Source organism: Ranitomeya imitator, chromosome 3 (genome assembly GCF_032444005.1).
Source record: "Ranitomeya imitator isolate aRanImi1 chromosome 3, aRanImi1.pri, whole genome shotgun sequence".
Classification (NCBI taxonomy): domain Eukaryota; kingdom Metazoa; phylum Chordata; class Amphibia; order Anura; family Dendrobatidae; genus Ranitomeya; species Ranitomeya imitator.
This window is the reverse complement of record NC_091284.1, coordinates 693,055,431-693,079,071: the sequence shown is the minus strand read 5'-3', so window position 1 is coordinate 693,079,071 and position 23,641 is coordinate 693,055,431. Positions and strand designations below refer to the sequence as shown.

Genomic DNA, 23,641 nt, shown 5'->3' with positions numbered 1-23,641 from the left:
GCGGCCGCAGAAATGCAGGAAGAAGGGAATCCCGAGGCCCCCCAAATACTCACCTAATATCCCACGCCGTCTACTAACCTTAAAAACGTGGAAGATATTAGACGTCCTTGGAGCTGATGGACGTCCTCGTCTCCTCCGACCGACAGGCTCTGGAAGGCGAGTGGGTGGGGGACGGAGCCAGGACCGGACTTCTGAGCACGCTTGTGTGCTAGGATCTTGGTCCTGGAGAGGGATCTATGAGGATACGGGGTGGCAGTACACGCCGTACTCATAGTCCGCTTTGTGGGACTACAGGTGTGACTGTTCACCCTGTATCCCTTCCGAAAACCTGAAAAAGAAACGACGCATATTGAGGTAGATAAGGGTCTAATGAAAGACCCGTGTCCACCTCCTACTGACACTAAGCTAAACTGAAGAGTTTAATGCCAGTCGGTGGGGTGTACACTGCAGAGGAGGAGCTAACTTTTTTATTTGCATAGTGTCAGCCTCCTAGTGGCAGCAGCATACACCCATGGTTCCTGTGTCCCCCAATGAGAGGCGATAAAGAAAAGTTAAGTAACTATAAACCATAAAATAAAAAATCCTAAGACTGATTTTGGGACAAGCAGAAAATTAAATCCCGTATAAGAGCAAGAATTGGCCACTTCTGACCTGTTGACAAATGGTCTCTAAGTTTATCTGTCCCACCTGTCACATGTCAAGTGGTAATAGCACCTTGTCTGTATTTCAAGACTGCCTAATCTACTCTTTGCCGAGTTCGCTGTGCGATACTGTAATTGTTACTTGGATGAATTCAGCAGATGGATGATAACCGCATCATCTTTATGAACAATTACAACCATTAAAAGCATGTAGAAGATTTACGGTATGTTTAGAGCTCCAAAATCCTCAAGAACAAACAAATTCAAGAGACTATTTGGTTTTCTATTGTTTTGGACAACAGAGAAACTTGTCCAGATTGATCCTAATAGATCACTTTATTGTGGCTTTTAACCCTTTCGAGCCAGGGCAGGTTTTCAACTTCGTGACTGGGCCAATTTTTACAATTATGACCAGTGTCACTTTATCTGGTAATAACTCTGGAACGCTTCAAAGTATCCCGGTGATGAGAAAGTTTTTTTTTTGTTGTAACATTGTACTACATGATGGTGGTAACATTTGTTCAATATAACTTTATTTCTGATAATATCAGAATGTTGCAATTTTCAAACTTTTTATTTTTATTCTATGTCACACAAAATAGTTACCGGTAATAACCGTTCCCACATGTCTACTTCACATTAGCACAATTTTTTTTGTTAGAAAGTTAGACGAGTTAAAAGTTGATCAGCAATTTCTCATTTTTCCAACAAAATTTACAAAACCATTTAATTTTTTTTTGCTGACCACATCACATTTGAAGTGATTTTGAGGGGCCTACGTGACAGAAAATTCCCAAACGTGACATCATTCTAAAAACTGCCCCCCTCAAGGTGCTCAAAACCACACTCAAGAAGTTTATTAATTCTTAAAGCGCTTCACAGGCATTAATGGAATATGGAAGAAAAAAAAATGAAACTTTTCCTTTTTCCCAGAAAAATGTTACTTTAGTCCCAGGTTTTTTATTTTCTCAAGGGTAACAGAAGAAAATGCACCATATAATTTGTGCAATTTTTCAAGCGTACGCCAATACCCCATATGTGGTAAAAAACTACTGTTGGGATGCATAGCAGGGCTCAGAAGAGAAGAAGCACCAACTGAGTTTTGGAATGCGAAATTGGCTGGAATCGATAGCGGACGGCCATGTCGTGCTTGGAGAGCCCCTGAGGTGACTAGACCGTGGAAACCCTCAACTAGTGACCCCATTTTGGAAACTAGACCCCTCAAGGAATTTATCTAGATGTGTGGTGAGCACCTTGAGCCCCCAGGGTCATCACAATTTTATAATATTGAGCCGTGAAAAGTAAAACATTTTTCCCACAAAAAAGCTATTTTAGCCCCAATATTTTTATTTTCACAAAGGTAACAAAAAAAAAAAACGGTGTTACAGAATCCCCAGCACCAAGAATATGTTATGCAGTATATATTATGTATAATAGGTCACATGTGAAATGCATCAGTCCACAGGCTGCATCCCTGGGCAGAGGGGACAAGGTATTCTCCTTCTGACCTCCCCCACCTTTGTAATTCCCACAGTAAATACCAGCAGGCTCCGGCCCTCTGCGGCTATTGTAATGTATGTCTGGCCTGTTTTTTCTATTGGCCTGCCCTGTGTATCTGTGCTATATATTCTGTGTCCTGTGAATAAAGTGTCTTCTTTTAGACTGGAAATACGTGGAGTAGCAGTCAGCTTTTATATGCTCTCACGTAATCAAGGAATTCCAGCCAGCGTCCTTCATTCAGAATCCAGCAAAAGCAGAGTGGACCTCCTGAAACACGGGGGGTGCTGAACGAGGTACTACAGCACAGTGGACCCCGTTACAAACGGACCCCCAAATTTGTTATGCAATTTCATCGGAGTACGCCAAAACCCCATATGTGGTGGAAAACTACTGTCTGGGAGCACAGCAGGGCTCGGAAGGAAAGCAGCACCATTTGACTTTCAGAATCCAAAATAGGCTGGAATCTGTAAAGGACGCAATGTGGCGTTTGGAGAGCCCATGAGGAGCCTAAACAGTGGAAACCTCCCAAAAGTGACGCCATTTAGGAAACTACACCCCTTGAGGAATTTATCGGCTGGTGTGATAACCATCTTGATATGATAGGTGCCTCACAGAATTTTAAAATATTGGGAGGGGAAAATGAAATATTAAATTGATTTTTCCTCAAATTTCTCATTTTCACAAAGGTAAAAGGAGAAAAATAGACAAAGTGTACAATTTCTCCTGAGCATGTCAATACCCCATATGTGGTCGGAAACTACATTTCAGACAGAGCTCAGAAGAGAAGGAGCGCCATGTTGGAGAGCAGATTTTGCTAAAAAGGTTTGTGCGTGACATGTCACACTGTCAGAGGCGCTAAAGTGCAAGAACCTCTCAAAAGAGACCTGTATTTTACAACCTACGCCCCTGAATTAATTTATCTAGTGGTGTAGTGAGCATACTGACACCACATCTGTTCCACAGAAATTTATACCATTGGGAGGTAAAAAAACAAATACATTTTTACCACTAAAATATTGTTTTAACCTCACATTTTACATACACCCTTAGATAAATTCACAGAGGGGTGTCACTTCCAAATTGGGTCATTTCAAGGGGAATTCTGCTGTTCTGGCAATGATGGGCATAATGGGCGATAATAGCGGGTCATTCCTCTTTTGGAACATACACATCAACTGTTTTTTTTCTTGTTTCTATTGCTGGAATGAGTACAATAAAACATTGCTCATTGAGTCTTTTGATATCTTCAGATTCTAATGCATAAAAGGGGCCAACATTTTCAAAAACTAGATTTTGAATGACCTTTTCCTGATTATCAATACAATTATCCGAATTTTCTGCCTTTTTGTACAACATAAAAGAATTACCGTATTTTCCGGCTTACAAGACGACTTTTTAAACCAGGAAAATCATCTCAAAAGTCTGGGGTTGTCTTATACGCCGGGTACGGCGTGTGCAGGGAGCGGTCCTGCATGGTTCCCAAGATCTGGAGGAGAGGAGACTCTCCCTCTGGCCCTGGGATCCATATTCATGTAAAAAAAAAGAATAAAAATATAAATCTGGGATATACTTACCCTCCGAAGGTCAGCGGCTCAAGCGGCGGCTTCCGTTCCTAAGGATGCATGGAGCAAAGGACCTTCAATGACATCATGGTCACACAACCGCGACGTAATAGAAGGTCCTTCGCTCAATGCTTCCTTAGGAACGGAGGCCGCCGCTTGCACCGCTGAGTGGCGGGCCATCTGAGAGTAAGTATATCCCATATTTTTTTTTTTTATTCTTTTTTTTACATGAATATGGATCCCAGGGAATGAAGGAGAGTCTCCTCTCCTCCAGACCCTGGGAGCCATCCGCACCACGAACGCCGTATAAGATGACCCCTGTCTTGTACGGCGAGTATATCCCAAACTCCATATTTTATATGGAAAAGTTGGGGGTTGTCATACACCAGAAAATACGGTATATGTGGCCACCTGAAACAAATAAATGTTTAACTTTTTATACCAGGTATATGATTTTCTTACTACCTGGTAAAGCTGTAGAACCTGGTCTGCAAGGTCCACATTCTCCATGTATTTATTGTAATCAATGACTGACACGGGTTTTCGCTTTGTAATTGTGGACCATAATTCTACAGTGGCCTTTGTGCCATCTGTGTGGATCGAGCTGAGGATAACAATATCTTTCTTATCCTTATACTTGTACTTGAGGGCAAGCAACTCTCCATTGCTTACATCCCATGACACCCCTTTTGGAACTTTTCATTGACCAACGATTGTGGATACCCCAGACTGTTTTTACGAATGGTCCTACAAGCCCCCATGTTGTGTTCAACCAGACTTTTAAATAGGGATATGCAGGTGTAATAATTGTCTATATGCAGATTGTAATCTTTATGTAAAAATTGACTTATCAGTTCCCAAATAATTATTCCAGATTTTCCCAGATAAGGAGGGTATCCTGGTGAGTTTAGTTGGCTAAAGGTACCTTCACACATAACGATATCGTTAACGATATCGTTGCTTTTTGTGATGTAGCAACGATATCGTTAAGGATATCATTATGTGTGACAGCGACCAACGATCAGGCCCCTGCTGGGAGATCGTTGGTCGCTGAACAAAGTCCAGAACTTTATTTCGTCGCTGGATCTCCCGTGGACATCGCTGGATCGGCGTGTGTGACACCGATCCAGCGATGTCTTCACTGGTAACCAGGGTAAACATCGGGTAACTAAGCGCAGGGCCGCGCTTAGTAACCCGATGTTTAACCTGGTTAAAAGCGTAAAAGTAAAAAAACAAACAAACACTACATACTTACCTACCGCTGTCTGTCCCCGGCGCTGTGCTCTGCATTCCTCCTGTACTGGCTGTGAGCATCGGTCAGCCGGAAAGCAGAGCGGTGACGTCACCGCTCTGCTTTCCGGCCGCTGTGCTCACAGCCAGTACAGGAGGAGTGCAGAGAAGCAGAGCGCCGGGGACAGACAGCGGTAGGTAAGTATGTAGTGTTTGGTTTTTTTTTTTACTTTTACCCTGGTTACCCGGGGACTTCGGGATTGCTGGTCGCTGGAGAGCGGTCTGTGTGACAGCTCTCCAGCGACCAAACAGCGACGCTGCAGCGATCCGGATCGTTGTCGGTATCGCTGCAGCGTCGCTTAATGTGAAGGGGCCATAACTTTCCCCTCATAAATGCAGAAAGCTGATGTATATCCTTTTGAACTTTTATAGAGCTTTATCCCAACTTGCCCTCTTAGATGGAATAAATAGTCTTCCTTTGACTTTCACAAAGGTTTCATCAATAGAAATGTTTTATGTTTGGGTGTAGAGCTTTAAGTTTTCTGTCAAGTCTTCGATGATTGGTCTGATTTTAAATAGTCTGTCATGTTCTCAGGCATTTCAAGGCAGGCATTGACTATTGTCATAAAATGTCAAATTCTCATGAGCATTTAATAACAGGTCCAAAGAAAAACAGCAAACATAGGGGTAGCTTGAACAGGGTTGTTGGACTAGTAGGAACGAATGGTCGTTATTTATTTATTTATTTTATTAAACGAGCTTCATGGCAAATGCAAGTCCTAAAAATGTTTTAATTTCCGAAAGATTACCTGCTGTCCATACATTTGACCTAGCATAATAGGATCGCAGTTTCTGGCTGATATATTGAGAAGAGTATAAATTTGTTTGGAGGTTAATATGATCTAGCAACATAGTAACATAGTAACATAGTTAGTAAGGCCGAAAAAAGACATTTGTCCATCCAGTTCAGCCTATATTCCATCATAATAAATCCCCAGATCTACGTCCTTCTACAGAACCTAACTGTATGATACAATATTGTTCTGCTCCAGGAAGACATCCAGGCCTCTCTTGAACCCCTCGACTGAGTTCGCCATCACCACCTCCTCAGGCAAGCAATTCCAGATTCTCACTGCCCTAACAGTAAAGAATCCTCTTCTATGTTGGTGGAAAAACCTTCTCTCCTCCAGACGCAAAGAATGCCCCCTTGTGCCCGTCACCTTCCTTGGTATAAACAGATCCTCAGCGAGATATTTGTATTGTCCCCTTATATACTTATACATGGTTATTAGATCGCCCCTCAGTCGTCTTTTTTCTAGACTAAATAATCCTAATTTCGCTAATCTATCTGGGTATTGTAGTTCTCCCATCCCCTTTATTAATTTTGTTGCCCTCCTTTGTACTCTCTCTAGTTCCATTATATCCTTCCTGAGCACCGGTGCCCAAAACTGGACACAGTACTCCATGTGCGGTCTAACTAGGGATTTGTACAGAGGCAGTATAATGCTCTCATCATGTGTATCCAGACCTCTTTTAATGCACCCCATGATCCTGTTTGCCTTGGCAGCTGCTGCCTGGCACTGGCTGCTCCAGGTAAGTTTATCATTAACTAGGATCCCCAAGTCCTTCTCCCTGTCAGATTTACCCAGTGGTTTCCCATTCAGTGTGTAATGGTGACATTGATTCCTTCTTCCCATGTGTATAACCTTACATTTATCATTGTTAAACCTCATCTGCCACCTTTCAGCCCAAGTTTCCAACTTATCCAGATCCATCTGTAGCAGAATACTATCTTCTCTTGTATTAACTGCTTTACATAGTTTTGTATCATCTGCAAATATCGATATTTTACTGTGTAAACCTTCTACCAGATCATTAATGAATATGTTGAAGAGAACAGGTCCCAATACTGACCCCTGCGGTACCCCACTGGTCACAGCGACCCAGTTAGAGACTATACCATTTATAACCACCCTCTGCTTTCTATCACTAAGCCAGTTACTAACCCATTTACACACAATTTCCCCCAGACCAAGCATTCTCATTTTGTGTACCAACCTCTTGTGCGGCACGGTATCAAACGCTTTGGAAAAATCGAGATATACCACGTCCAATGACTCACCGTGGTCCAGCCTATAGCTTACCTCTTCATAAAAACTGATTAGATTGGTTTGACAGGAGCGATTTCTCATAAACCCATGCTGATATGGAGTTAAACAGTTATTCTCATTGAGATAATCCAGAATAACATCCCTCAGAAACCCTTCAAATATTTTACCAACAATAGAGGTTAGACTTACTGGCCTATAATTTCCAGGTTCACTTTTAGAGCCCTTTTTGAATATTGGCACCACATTTGCTATGCGCCAATCCTGCGGAACAGACCCTGTCACTATAGAGTCCCTAAAAATAAGAAATAATGGTTTATCTATTACATTACTTAGTTCTCTTAGTACTCGTGGGTGTATGCCATCCGGACCCGGAGATTTATCTATTTTAATCTTATTTAGCCGGTTTCGCACCTCTTCTTGGGTTAGATTGGTGACCCTTAATATAGGGTTTTCATTGTTTCTTGGGATTTCACCTAGCATTTCATTTTCCACCGTGAATACCGTGGAGAAGAAGGTGTTTAATATGTTAGCTTTTTCCTCGTCATCTACAACCATTCTTTCCTCACTATTTTTTAAGGGGCCTACATTTTCAGTTTTTATTCTTTTACTATTGATATAGTTGAAGAACAGTTTGGGATTAGTTTTACTCTCCTTAGCAATGTGCTTCTCTGTTTCCTTTTTGGCAGCTTTAATTAGTTTTTTAGATAAAGTATTTTTCTCCCTATAGTTTTTTAGAGCTTCAATGGTGCCATCCTGCTTTAGTAGTGCAAATGCTTTCTTTTTACTGTTAATTGCCTGTCTTACTTCTTTGTTTAGCCACATTGGGTTTTTCCTATTTCTAGTCCTTTTATTCCCACAAGGTATAAACCGCTTACACTGCCTATTTAGGATGTTCTTAAACATTTCCCATTTATTATCTGTATTCTTATTTCTGAGGATATTGTCCCAGTCTACCAGATTAAGGGCATCTCTAAGCTGGTCAAACTTTGCCTTCCTAAAGTTCAGTGTTTTTGTGACTCCCTGACAAGTCCCCCTAGTGAAAGACAGGTGAAACTGTACAATATTGTGGTCGCTATTTCCTAGATGCCCGGCAACCTGTTCTAAACAAATTAAAAAAATGAATTGGTCTAAAATCTTGCACCTCCACATTTATACCAAGAATAGCAATAAAATCAAGCATGAATGGAGCATCCAAATACGAGGCTTCCCATCTGGGAAATGCTACATCAATTGGCAAAGCATTTTGCACATTGGCATGCGCCAATTCCCTAGTACCAGGGACAGCGCTTGTACTGGGCAATGTTCCAGGATTTGGACACGTTTCTCCAGTAGCCACCTTTACCCTTCTTGTGCTGGTCCTTGTGTTTCAGGATGGACCAGAAAGACTGCTAATTTCTGAGCCATCACTGTCGCCGCTACTAAAGCCCTCGAAATCCACATAGCTATCTCACATTTCTTCACTATCAGGGCATACGCATCGTCTGCAATATAAGACCAACTGGCCATTTTATTTCTTTTAATCTACATAATGCACCTGTGGGGTGCAATCCTCGCCCTCCAAATGCGGTCCTTCTCCATTTATAATGCGAACCAGCAAACCACTGGAACGCGAGACGCCTATTCAGGTGGGACACCGACGTCATTGGTCAGTGTCCCAGATCAATGGAATGCAATAAAGCATTCATGGACCTCAGCTGTCACTTCTGGTTAGACACGGACGTCATTGTCGCATGTTCAGTGAACGCATTCCTGAACTGCAGATGTCATTCAGATTGTGGTCAGAGGCCATATTGAATCATAGAGGTTCAAATCATACAAAGGTCCAGGAAGACAAAAGAGCTGGCGCCATTAACAGGGAATAACAACATCCCTAACTCATTTTCATGTGTGGGGGTATTCAAGCCCCAACCCATATACACCCAAATAATGAGAACACCAGGGAGGAGTCAGGTATCACAATATTGAAAAACACAACCTCTTAGGCTACTTTCACACTTGTACATCATAGTCATACATAAAAAGGAATGAGAGAAAGTTCATAATGGATGTTAGACGAATGAAAACACAGTTACCGAAAGTCCAAACTGCCACAAAGTACGCCTTGACGCGCGTTTCGAGAATCTCTTCCTCAGGGTGCACCCGTTCTGAGGAAGAGATTCTCAAAACGTTGTGGCAGTTTGGACTTTGGGTAACTATGTGTTTTCATTAGTCTAACATCCATTATGAACTTTCTCTCATTCCATTTTATGTATGACTATGATGTGCAGAGGAATACCTAAGCAACGGTGCTTATTATACATCGCACTTTTTTACTGAAATATTTATACCCAGTCCTTTGGTATAGTCTGGGCCATATGCATATGCACTTTTTTATTTGATCCATTCTAAGCATTGTGCTTTTTATTGATCTATTCATGGTGGGTTATTATTAATGTTATGTATACAAGTACTACTATTCTTGGACCTGTTTCATATCTCTGCCCAATTTTTGCTTGTCCTTTTTGTATGATGCCATCCCTTTTTAACTATGTTTTAAATATGGTTCAATAAAAATTATTTTTATACGATCTCTTTGGAGGACTTTTTTTTGTAGGTTGTATTAATAAGGACATACAGGCTATAGAATGTTGGAAAAAGTCCTCCGTGTCTCTCATATCAGCTGTGTTGTTGCTGAGAAATCATCTTTTATCACTTTATGTAAATTAAATCTTCCAGGCTACGCGGCGGATGGTGCCTGGAGGATAACTCTGCCTCCAGAGATTATTTTGCATGAAGGGGAGTTACCAGTGAGAGACAAGTAACTAACACAGAACAGGAGAAATGAAATTTGTCTTCTTGCAAACACATTTTGCAGCTCTTGAGCTCTGCTGTATTGCAACAATATTGCTGCCCTGTCTGCCTGTGTGATGGAAGCTGAATCTGAGGGGAACTGCAAATGTGTCAGTTATAAACACACACAGCTCTGCAGTGAGATCAGGAGAGCAGCCATCATACATCACACAGGTAACACTGGCATCAATTACATATCACACTGGCAACACCCCCTTCTATTTAAAACAAGCTCTGGGAGCAGAGTCATCTTCCACGCACCATTCGGTCCAGAGGAAGAGGCCATTTATAAGAAGTGATAAAAGAGGATTTCTCAGCAATACCACAGCTCATATGAAACAAACACCTTGACTTTGTCCATGCCCAAAAAGGAATTTAAGCATGTAGAGCTGTCATGTACTCCATTAATATAGTTATTAAGGTTGAAGGAAGACTAAGTCCATCTAGTTCAACCCATAGCCTAATATAACATGCCCTAACATGTCTTCCTACAGGGGTATACCTTTAATAATATCTCTAATGTGCCTACATCATCTAGGCCACATTTACAGATTACACACAACCCTTTTTGGACAGCACTTAATGAATGACCTAATAGGATAATCATGGTTAATGACAGAGCTTGTACATTTCTTGCTGGCTTTAAGGAACAAGCTGTACAGCCACCACATCTACAGCATCCCTTTAGGTCTGAGGATAACTAAGCGGTCTGCTTAGGGGAAACAAAATGGCCGTGCACCAGCCGCTCCCCGAGAGATCTTCCCCTCTTGAATGTGATCTGTGGATAAGGGGCAATGAAATCCTTGATATATTTGTCCATTCTCAGAACTTGTCAATATCTCTGTAGGATCATTCTTATATCCTGTGCCCCATTATTCTAAGTGGTAATGAACCACGATATATTATTGTTTTTTCCCTTTCTGATGAAGGGGTGAGCACTTAATTTCTATCTTTACACTTGGCTGTCACATAGGCTTGATTAAAGATGCTACTGTGGCACCCTGTTTTAATGAACCCAAGTCTGCTGTTTTTTAAAAACATCCCTGTCCGGAAAATTCCTACACACTTTGAAAGCTTGTCCTTTTGGGATCTCCTTCTTTAGGGCTGCTCTCCCACCTTATCAGCGAATTAGTCGCCTTCTGTTTTCTAGAAGTCTGGGTTGTTCTTTCAATCAGGATATCCAAAAATGGGAGTCTGTGACTATTTGATTCAGAGGTGAAGAACAGACCTAGGATATTGACGTTTAATATTCTCACAAACTCAGAACATCACCCTTTCGTATGACAAACACATTGTCGATGTAGAGTAACCACAAAAGGACATTTTCAACACTTGGAACACAACTCAATGCAGTCTCTTGGATGGCAGCTGTGGGTCAATAGTTAAAAATCAATCAGTAATGCTCCAGAAAGACCCAATGTAGTCCATAACTTACTGGTCTAGTAGGTTCTGTGCGTTAAAAATGGTAGTTCGGGTAAATCAGTCCATAAAATGCAATTTTAAACATGGCAACTCAACGAGCAGATTAGTGTCCATTTGTGGTAAAAACACATGAATATATTCTATACATGGACAATAGAATATGTGTTGTGAGTGGGTAACATGGTAAACCCAAAAGGAGGACTTACCCAGCCTGAGCCCACCAGGAGTAAGAGCACTCTTATCTCCAGGACATGTGTTCTTGTTAGCAGTTATGGATACCAGTTCCAGCACCCTCTCAGCTCGGGCTCCATCCATACCCTTGGGCCTCAGATCTACTAAAACCAGATGGTTATCTGTACCTCCTGTAAACAGAAAGAAAATATAAGATTATCATAGCTTCAATAAAAACATTGATGGATCTTCTGAAAATGCATTAGATAAGGCCTCTTTCACACTTCCGTTTTTTGCCATCCGTCGCAATCCGTCATTTTGGTAAAAAAAAACGGATCCTGCAAATGTGCCCGCAGGATGCTTTTTTTGCCATACTTTTATTGACGACGGATTGCTACGGATGGCGACATGTCGCATCAGTCATGCAGCGGACTGTTGTGACGAAAAAACGTTCAAGGGAATGTTTTTTCGTCCGTCGGATCCGCCATTTCTGACCGCGCATGCGCGGCCGGAACTTCGCCCCCTTCTCCCCGGACTTCAGAATGGGTAGTGGATGCGTCGGAAAACTGCATCCGCTGCCCACATTGGGCACAATTTTGCACAACGTCCGTCGGTACGTCGGGCCGACGGAAATGTGAAAGAGGCCTAACTGACTGCATTGCAAGCCAAGATGAAAGTCCTCATTTAAAAGATATGCAGAAGACTAGTGGCATGCTACTCAATTTGCTTAGATAGTGCATTATGCTATTAACCTATCCAGATGACGATGCTACATCGGTAAGACAATATGTAGCAAAGGCCCATATAGTGAACCATAATTAGTATACCTGACACAAGCGTGTACCCCTTCTTGAGCAGGGAGGCTGCCATGGCCTTGGCATTTTTCAGGACCTGCAGAGCATATTCATGGAACATTGGAGAACTGGCCTGTAGATGAAAAAAAAAGTATGTTCTTGAATAATAATTTGATTTCCCATCCATACCACAGCATTCTGCAACGTAGAATCCCAGGACAAAATAAGCTTGAGTTACAGTGAAGCCCAATACTGGAGAACAACTGGAGAAGAAGGAGTACAATTTATGAAAATACAGTCTCACGAGTGGACAACCTGCTGTCCTGGACACCTGAATGGCAAGCTGACCTGTACAATACACGATAGCTTTCACTTTATGGAAAAATGATCGGTGAAAGTGGTTTTACCCTTTCAGCATTCTGCGCACAAGTGTTGAAACTTCACAAAATAGCCGGTACTCACCTTGCTGCAACTCAGCGATGCATCCTCACTGTTTACTGGCTGCAGCGGTGACATCATGCCAACATGGCTGCGGCCAATCACTTAATGCGGCTTGTGCTGCCTACATTGGTAGAGCCGCTGACTTTAGCGGTCGGTCACAGTGCTATTGACGTGACATCACCGCTACAGATGTTAAAAAAAATAGATAATAGGAGAGACCCAGTGCTGGACTGGGGACGGCTCAGTACTGGCTAATCCCATCATTTCGGACATGGCTAAACTCATTACTTTTTAATAAAGACATGCAGAAGATTAAAAGGGAGAGTCCCTTTAAAGGTCTTTTCTGAACGAAGAAGAAATAACTGCACATTCCCAAAAGACTTCCCTGCTCTTTCCTCAATAGCATACTCAGAGAGGAATAGTCGACACGTGACGGCAACTATGGAAATGGCAAACCAGTGATCTCCCACTCGGGCTGGGAAACGGGATCGTGACTCATCCGGCAGTCTGTAGTCACATGGACTGACAGCAAGATGCGTACTGACTAGTGCACGTTGCCTTTCATTATTATGGACATTTTCATTACTTCATTCCTTGCAGATATCATGTATGACATCAATATAGAAGCCGCAGATCGTCTTTTACACCTTTTTATTATTTTTAGAGAAAAATAACCAATTTAAGACACAGGGTCTATTTGTACCTAGAGTCAGCAATTAATAGTTTCACAGGGTGAGGCGGTGGTTTTGGATCCGCAGTATTCTCCAGCGCTGTCACAAGTTGATTAATAACTGCATTTCCTATTGGAATCACCTACTCGGTGGTTATCGGCCAGCAGGTGTTTCACAAGGAAACCGGTACGCCATTTAACTAAGAAAAGCTTTCGGTCGGAGTGTCTGCATTTTGTAAGGAGCAGAAACGATACAGATCACATACACACAATCCTGCTACGTACATATAGAAATGCATATATGGACTATAATCACTGTACAATCCAGCAGTGTCACCTACAGCACCTAAATTACAAGCACTGCACGCTCAGGGAGGTTTCCTTTTTTACTCTCCGTGGTCCAAAAGCAATAACCTTTTAAAGGAGAAAACAAAAAATACAATTTTGCCATTTTGGGGGCTTTGTTTCTATGGTGTTCATGGTACGGCAACAATGTCTAGATGATTCTCCAAGGTCAGTACGATTACGGCAATATCGATCTTGACTTTTTAATTTTTTTAGTTGATGGAATTGAATGAAGGACTTTTTTTTGTTCTCTTAGCTGACATTTTTATTATTACCATCGTGCGGTACCTTTGATATTTTCATAGCTTTTAATACATTCTTTTAGGAAAATGTGGCTACTTTGATGCGCTGACTTTTTATTTTATGCCTTGACGGTTTAAATATAGTGTGTGTGTGTGTGTGTGTGTGTGTGTGTGTATGTGTATGTGTATGTGTATGTGTATGTGTATGTGTATGTGTATATGTATGTATATATATATATATATATATATATATATATATATATATATATATATATATATATATATATATATATATATATATACACATACACATATATACACAGATATACACACACACATATATACATACACACTGTGTGTATGTATATAGGTGCACATCCTGGACGTCGCACATGGGCCAATAAATCACTTTCAGTTTCTTTATCCTTCAAGTGGATAAGCAGGCGGTTTAAAAATTCATAGAGTTTTTTTGTTTTACTCTTTTTTTTCTTCATTTTACTTTATTTTTTTTTTTTAATCCCGTGGCTCAGTGGTTAGCACTAGTGCTTTGCAGCATTGGGGTCCAGAGTTCAAATCCCACCAAAGACAATATCTGCAAGTAGTTTGTATCTTCTCCCTGTGTTTGTGTGGGTTTCCCTCCGCTGACTTCCGTTTCCACCCTCCCCCCAAAACCGTCATACTGAAATGTAGATTGTGAGCCCCAATGGGGACAGAAATGATATATGTAAAGAGCTGCGGATTAGGATGGAGCTATATAATGTAAAGCATAATAATTAATCCCCTGAGGGAAAAAACTCTTGATCGCTGGATTGCTTATACCAAATAATATCAGTGTTGCAGTGTACAATAAAAACGCAGTTCTCCTATGAAGCCCAGTCTGTGGCTGAGCTTCACAGGACGACAAAGAAGTGAGTTATGGGGGCTTTCAGCTGCCATAGTAACTCATCAGTTCTACGCAATCGCATTTTTGAGGAGCTGACGGGAGCTGTAACGCAGCCGCCACTAGCCGCTATGGAAAGCATACTCGACTAGTCTGTCTGTAGCGATCGCCATCTGTTTCCACAATGTAATGCAGCATAAGAAAGATCTGCTTAGGTCTCACCTGCTTCAATGCTACCGCGACTGCTGCTATGGCGTGATTGTGAGGGCCTCCCTGGATGGAGGGGAACACTGAAAAGTTGATTTTATCTTCAAAGTTGTAAGGAATTTCTTTTCCAGTTTTCTTATCGACAGATTTCACACCTTTTCGGTAAAATATAAGTCCAGACCTAATTTAAAGGGTTAAAAAAAACAAACAAAATAAAGTCAGTTTTCTTTTTGCTTCCTTGGGTATTGCCAACAAAAACATGACCGGCAATGAGGAACCGCATAACATGTACGCATAGTCATTTTGTTTTTTATGTTTTACTCCTGAAGAATGGAGGAGTGACGCATAAATTTACACAAAGTGGGCACGAGTTGGCTGATCGTTCGGGCGCCAGCCATATTGCTGGATTACTTGCTCTGCCCCGAGCGCTCCTTTGCTTTCTATGAGGGAGCCGCTGCCACACATCCCTGCCAGTGGCTTAGCTCTTTATTTCTAGAGAACAAAAAGGGATGGCAGTCTGAAATTGGACATACCAAATCTTTAAAGGGGTATTCCCATCTCCAAGATCCTATCCTCATAGGTTGTAGGTTTATTCATAAGAATATTTGCAAATACCTCCAATTAGAAAAGTAGAATTGTTCTTCTAATAAGAAATATCGCTAACCCCATGTGCAGACATCGCAGTAGCTTAGGTATCCTTGGTTGAGACTACCAAGAATGGATACCTATGCTACTGCAATGCCTGCACATGGGGTAAGCGATCTAGCATATCAGAAGAACTATACTACATTTCTAATTGGAGGAATTTGCTAATGTTACTACACCTACTGCATATTGAGATGGGAATACCCTTTTAACTCCTCGACATCTGCTGGAGAAGCCTATTCACATCAGTGTTGGTCGAATCCATGAATATCGGCAGGTTAAGGCAACTTTAGGGTAATGTGTGATGGGGCCTTAAGGTTGACTTCTACATAGGCAAAACTATGCTTTCAGGGAACATTATAAATCTTTTGCCACAAGTAAAATAATACATAATTCAAATAAGATCAATGTGAATGGGGGTGGAGTAATTTGTTCTTAAATCTTGAGGGATCACTACAGTAGTGAGCAGGATCACGAAGATGTATGTCCATGGTACCCTAGGATTCATTGATCAGAATGACCATCGCATAAGACTATTATAAGACAGGCAAGATACAGCCTGGGAAAGCACTAAGCAGTGGGAAAGTAATGTTGCCCTTTGCTCTATTTTCTTGTGAATGAAAAAAGAAGTTAGTCTGACTTCAGATAAAGCTGGCGTCTCATTTCTAAAAGCCTTTGGATGTTACTCTGTGCACCATTTGGTATACGCTGGCCAAGTTGTATTGGCAGAGCCATGTTGGTCCAAATGCAGTCACAACTTTTGGGCCCGCCAACAATCGCATGGCAGCTGTAGCTATTAAATTGGTGGTTATTCAACTTTATCTTATTCCTGAGTGGACGCATGATTGAAAGGGACTGTCAGCACAGAGTGAGTGTTCAAACCACGCACAGGAGCCTGTTGGAGCCTTCGCGTCGCCAAACATTTTAGTACACCTTCCCATCATATCTCCTGCTCTATAAAGCCAGAGCCGTCAATGAAAGAAGAGAAGGTTGGCGGTCGAGGGATAACCAGTAGGTGGGAGGTGCACTTAAAGGTTTGGACATGCCAAGGGTGCTACGAACACCTGTACTTTGCTTCAACAGTCATTCGGTGCTCACAGATCCCTTTAACACTTTAGAGTCAAATTTCGTTGTGGTATAAGGAGACTTTTTGGTGTTCGTTTTTATCAAATTACCAGGTGCTCGCCTCACTATGAGGTCTATGACCACTTCTTGCATCCTTTTGTGACAGAACAGGTCATTGATGTTGAATACTAAAGAAACTGAGAGGAGGCACATTAGAAACCAGTAGGAATAAAGCCTAATCTCATGTATGCTGCTGCACTGGTGCTTCCTAGAAGCAAATTATAACCAAACTACATAAATGGGAAGGCATTCAGATAAAGAGAAATATATGATTAGCCCAGGCAGGCAAAGCCCAGGATAGTATATCAGTGTATATAAACAGCACGGCAGCTCAGTGGTTAGCACTGTTGCCTTGCAGAGCTTGAGTCCTGGGTTCAAATCCCACCAAGGACAACATCTGCAAGGAGTCTGTATGTTCTCCCCGTGTTTGCGTGGTTTTCCTCCGGGTTTTCCGGTTTCCTCCCACACTCCAAAGACATACTGATAGGGAATCTAAATTGTGAGGCCCATCGGGGACAGTGATGATGTCGGTAAAGCGCTGTGGAATTAAAGGCGCTATACAAGTAAAATAAATAAACATACGATAATCTGTTTGACCATGCGCATATTGTCTAATCAATAATTTAATGATCTATAATTAGGACTTGGCATCAAGCTCTTACAGTGTAAGCGTGCAGTCCCAATCCGCTGCAACTATATGTAACACTACGTAGCCTCGCTGGCTCCTCACTCTGCAAACACCAAACATTTAGTAAGGTTGCATCCAGCAGATCTCCGGAGCAGAGAAAGGGTGAATGAAGCCCAGCGTGAGGACATAGGAGCCCAGCTGCTCAGTTTCACACAGTTTCTTGATTCACGCTCCACTCCAGGGTGCGAAACTGACGAAAGCAAGAGAGGTGCCAAAAAATAATCACCACGTAAAACTCCAAAGATCAGGAAAAATGCAGGGGAGGTGAGGGCAGAGACATACGTGTGCCGAGACCTGTTTGTTAATTGCTTTGATTGGAAGGTGAAGAGCGCAGCACGAAGAAATGCTGGCAGGATTCGCACGTCAACATTACAATAACTGAAACTACCGGGGAGCACAGGGCTGACGGCAGAATACTGCTATCTTTTATTATTAGAATCCACTCTTGTTATATGCCAGCAAATAAATAAAAATATCTACTACGGAGGAGGAAAAATATCGACACTGAGAATAGCTGCGAGGACAGTTCTCAACTTCCAGGAAACAAGAGGCTGATGTATTTAGTCACTAGCAGTCAGCTGGACGGCAATAGTCCGGCATGCTCATAGCCAGTATCACTGTGTTCTACATCTTGCGGAAACTTCCGTCCAGTGGAACAGTATTTGCTGGTCACTAAAATATTTAGAATTGAGAGTCACTATAAGCCTTTTATTTTCCATTAAAAATTATAAAAAAAGAAAATATGGGCCAACCTAGGGATATAAAGGCAAGCACAGAACAGTGGATCTACCTTTTAGCATACCAACCACAATGTATTAGAGAGGGCATCTCAAATCTGTGCGTGGTTAAAATTGAAAATTGTTTGTAAAAACAAGCATTTTACTTATTAAAAATCCTCTCCATTCTCAACTTTATAATGCTTAGGTTACCAACCACCCGACATTCTCCGAGTAGCCGGTAATCAAGGAAAGGCGTTCCTGTTTTTTTCCTTAAAGACATACATTTTAGAAACAAAAAATTTTTTTCCCACAATATTACAATAATTTTATTGGAAAATGTGGAACAGTTTGGACTCTACAACCTCTACGTGTCATAGTACAGATCTAATTCTGCAATCTGCCATGTATGGTGATACACAGAGGCTGCAGAAGTCAAACTTCAAGATCTTTAATTACACTGTTTTGCAGAAATGCTTTTCAACCCAAATTACACATATTTAAGTAAAATAAATGCTTCAAAAGGTGTCTCCATCTCTCAAGGCAATACTATTAGCACAATACTCTAGTAAATCTTGCTTATTTAACGCTAGTATATTGGTACTTGCATGTTTATCTTTTTCATTGTGAATAATGACAATTGTGGATTGTCTCTGAATGTGCAATATGAGCACAGCTAACCTTAGGATAGAAGTCACTGCTGTAACTCGGGTGCCAGGGTAGGATTACACTCCATGCAGCAATAGATAAGTAATATGATTTCACTGGTGACCCGGCGCAGGACGCATTCGCCCAAGTATACTATGCACCTTCGGTCTCAAGGCATCACAAGCAATCTGTTTTGTCTGAAAAAGGTCCAGTGTTGCAGACCTTTATTTTAGATTGCACAGTACAATTTACATAAAGGAGTGCCATGTTACTTGACTACTGCCACACAGCCAGTCTTCATATTTTTTTAAACAGTTTTTACAACAACTATGTGTGAATCCAACCCCTTACGCCCCGAGGGTGGTTTGCACGTCAATGACCAGGCCAATTTTTACAATTCTGACCACTGTCCCTTTATGAGGTTATAACTCTGGAACGCTTCAACGGATCCCGGTGATTCTGACATTGTTTTCTCGAGACATATTGTACTTCATGACAGTGGTAAAATTTATTTCATATTACCTGCGTTTATTTGTGAAAAAAACGGAAATTTGGCGAAAATTTTGAAAATTTTGCAATTTTCCAACTTTGAATTTTTATGCTCTTAAATCACAGAGATGTGTCACACAAAATACTTAAGTAACATTTCCCACATGTCTACTTCAAATCAGCACAATTTTGAAAACAAGTTTTTTTTGTTAGGGAGTTATAAGGGTTAAAATTTGACCAGCAATTTCTCATTTTTACAACACCATTTTTTTTTTTTTTTTTAGGGACCACGTCACATTTTAAGTCATTTTGAGGGGTCTATATGATAGAAAATACCCAAGTGTGACGCCATTCTAAAAACTGCACCCCTCAAGGTGCTCAAAACCACATTCAAGAAGTTTATTAACCCTTCACGTGTTTCACGGAAAATTTTGGAATGTTTAAAAAAAAAAATTTACTTTAGCTCTAATTTGTTTTATTTTACCAAGGGTAACAGGAGAAAATGGACCCCAAAAGTTGTTATACAATTTGTCCTGAGTACCCGGATACCTCATATGTGGGGGTAAACCACTGTTTGGGAGCATGGCAGAGCTCGGAATTGAAGGAGCGACATTTGACTTTTCAATGCAAAATTGGCTGGAATTGAGCTGGGACGCCATGTTGCATTGAGGAGCCCTTGATGTGCTTAAACATTGAAACCCCCCACAAGTGACACCATTTTGGAAAGTAGAACCCCTAAGGGACTTATCTAGATGTGTGGTGAGCACTTTGACCGACCAAGTGCTTCACAGAAGTTTATAATGTAGAGCCGTAAAAATGAACTTTTCGCCCCCAATTTTTTATTTTCCCAAGGGTACCAGAAGAAATTGTACCCCAAAAGTTGTTGTGCAATTTGTCCTGAGTACGCTGATACCCAATATATGGGGGTAAACCACTGTTTGGGTGCATGGCAGAGCTCGGAAGGGAAGGAGCGCCGTTTAACTTTTCAATGCAAAATTGGCTGGAAATGAGATGGGACGCCATGTTGCGTTTGGAGAGCCCCTTATGTGCCTATACATTGAAACCCCCCACAAGTGACACCATTTTGGAAAGTAAACCCCCTAAGGATCTTACCTAGATGTGTTGTGAGAGCTTTGAACCCCCAAGTGTTTCACTACAGTTAATAACGCAGAGCCATGAAAATAAAAAAAACATTTTTTTTTTCCACAAAAATTATCTTTAACACAAAGTTTTGTATTTTCCCAAGGGTAACAGGAGAAATTGGTCCCCAAAAGTTATTGTGCAATTTGGCCTGAGTACGCCGATACCCCATATGTGGGGGGGAAACACCGTTTGGGCGCATGGCAGAGCTCGGAAGGGAAGGAGCGCCATTTGGAATGCAGACTCAGATGGTTTGGTCTGCAGGCGTCACTTTGCATTTGCAGAGCCCCTGATGTACCTAAACAGTAGAAACCCCCCACAAGTGACCCCATATTGGAACCTAGACCCCCAAGGAACTTATCTAGATGTGTTGTGAGAACTTTGAACCCCCAAGTATTTCACTAAAAGTATTTCACCAAACCAGGGATTCAAGCTTCAGGAGGCTAATTTGCATATTCCAGGTGCCTTCTGGGAGAAGCGAAGTCTCCCTAAGCTAGAAGATCGTTGGGTACAGCCGGGACCAGCTGCTTCGAAAGCATCACCAAACCAGGGATTCAAGCTTCAGGAGGCTAATTTGCATATTCCAGGTGCCTTCTGGGAGAAGCGAAGTCTCCCTAAGCTAGAAGATCGTTGGGTACAGCCGGGACCAGCTGCTTCGAAAGCATCACCAAACCAGGGATTCAAGCTTCAGGAGGCTAATTTGCATATTCCAGGTGCCTTCTGGGAGAAGCGAAGTCTCCCTAAGCTAGAAGATCGTTGGGTACAGCCGGGACCAGCTGCTTCGAAAGCATCACCAAACCAGGGATTCAAGCTTCAGGAGGCTAATTTGCATATTCCAGGTGCCTTCTGGGAGAAGCGAAGTCTCCCTAAGCTAGAAGATCGTTGGGTACAGCCGGGACCAGCTGCTTCGAAAGCATCACCAAACCAGGGATTCAAGCTTCAGGAGGCTAATTTGCATATTCCAGGTGCCTTCTGGGAGAAGCGAAGTCTCCCTAAGCTAGAAGATCGTTGGGTACAGAATTTTTGCCTGTAGGACATTATTGCAAGAGAGCTTGGCTGAGTAGATTACACAAGAAGGAAAACACACAGCAAGTCAGCAGGATCTAGGAGCAACATGGCAGATGTGACAACCTACATGGTGAGCTGCAGCATGTGCTACATGTTCACAGATCGACCAGAAGAAGAATCCAATTTCACCTGTCAGAAGTGTAGACTAGTGGCCCTTTTAGAAGAAAAGGTGCGGGGTCTGGAAGAAAGAATAGCAACTTTGAAACTCATCAAAGAGAATGAAGACTTTCTAGACAGAACAGAAGCATCTCTACTGGTCACAGAAGGTGCAAAAAGTGTCAGAGAACCTCCAAAAGCAGATGAGTGGAAGCATGTGACCAAAAGAAGCAAGAAGACCATGGAGAAATCACCAACCACACAACTGAAGAACCGATATCAAATCTTTGTAGAGGATGAAGATGGCACACCTAAGAATGAAGCAATACCAGCAAGCAAAAAAGAAAAGGGCACACAGCAACAAGTGACAGCAAAAAGTACAGCCAAGAAGCAACGAAGAGTGGTGGTGGTGGGAGACTCACTACTGAGAGGCACCGAAGCAGCCATCTGCAGACCGGACATAACTGCAAGAGAAGTATGCTGCCTTCCAGGTGCGATGATCAAGGATGTGACCGATAGGATACCAAAGCTCTTCAGCTCCAAGGACGTCCACCCATTTCTTCTGATACATGTTGGCACCAATGACACGGCAAGGAAGGACCTACCGACAATCTGCAAGGACTTTGAAGAGTTGGGGAAGAAAGTAAAGGAACTGGATGCACAGGTAGTTTTTTCTTCTATCCTTCCAGTAGACGGGCATGGCACCAGGAGATGGAACAGGATCCTTGATGCAAACAACTGGCTAAGACGATGGTGCAGACAACAAGGATTTGGATTCCTGGACCACGGTGTGAATTACTGGTATGATGGACTCCTCGCCAGAGACGGACTACACCTCAACAAACCTGGGAAACACACATTCGCCAGAAGACTCGCTACACTCATCAGGAGGGCGTTAAACTAGAAGAAGAGGGGACGGGAAGAAAAACATTAGACTCGAACAAAGACGACCCAGGAAAACATACTCAGAAGGGAGGTAAGAACATTTCTAAAACAATCCACAGTGAGGAGATTGGAACAAAACAAAATCCTCTAAACTGCATGCTCGCAAACGCCAGAAGCCTGACAAACAAGATGGAAGAACTAGAAGCAGAAATATCTACAGGTAACTTTGACATAGTGGGAATAACCGAGACATGGTTAGATGAAAGCTATGACTGGGCAGTTAACTTACAGGGTTACAGTCTGTTTAGAAAGGATCATAAAAATCGGAGAGGAGGTGGGGTTTGTCTCTATGTAAAGTCTTGTCTAAAGTCCACTTTAAGGGAGGATATTAGCGAAGGGAATGAGGATGTCGAGTCCATATGGGTTGAAATTCATGGAGGGAAAAATGGTAACAAAATTCTCATTGGGGTCTGTTACAAACCCCCAAATATAACAGAAAGCATGGAAAGTCTACTTCTAAAGCAGATAGATGAAGCTGCAACCCATAATGAGGTCCTGGTTATGGGGGACTTTAACTACCCGGATATTAACTGGGAAACAGAAACCTGTGAAACCCATAAAGGCAACAGGTTTCTGCTAATAACCAAGAAAAATTATCTTTCACAATTGGTGCAGAATCCAACCAGAGGAGCAGCACTTTTAGACCTAATACTATCTAATAGACCTGACAGAATAACAAATCTGCAGGTGGTTGGGCATTTAGGAAATAGCGACCACAATATTGTGCAGTTTCACCTGTCTTTCACTAGGGGGACTTGTCAGGGAGTCACAAAAACATTGAACTTTAGGAAGGCAAAGTTTGAACAGCTTAGAGATGCCCTTAATCTGGTAGACTGGGACAATATCCTCAGAAATGAGAATATAGATAATAAATGGGAAATGTTTAAGAACATCCTAAATAGGCAGTGTAAGCGGTTTATACCTTGTGGGAATAACAGGACTAGAAATAGGAAAAACCCAATGTGGCTAAACAAAGAAGTAAGACAGGCAATTAACAGTAAAAAGAAAGCATTTGCACTACTAAAGCAGGATGGCA

General features: G+C 41.9%; 1 protein-coding gene across 1 annotated transcript in view; it reads right to left on the bottom strand.

Annotated features, from left to right (window-relative positions):
- The window catches only part of SHMT2 (serine hydroxymethyltransferase 2), a 140,253-nt gene that overhangs the window by 22,191 nt on the left and 94,421 nt on the right, over window positions 1-23,641 (bottom strand). The window contains exons 8-10 of the mRNA XM_069758545.1: window positions 15,061-15,226; window positions 12,294-12,393; window positions 11,502-11,657 (exon numbers count right to left, since the gene is read on the bottom strand). Of these exons, the coding sequence (XP_069614646.1) occupies window positions 11,502-11,657; window positions 12,294-12,393; window positions 15,061-15,226 (422 nt within the window). The remainder of the gene's footprint in view (window positions 1-11,501; window positions 11,658-12,293; window positions 12,394-15,060; window positions 15,227-23,641) is intronic.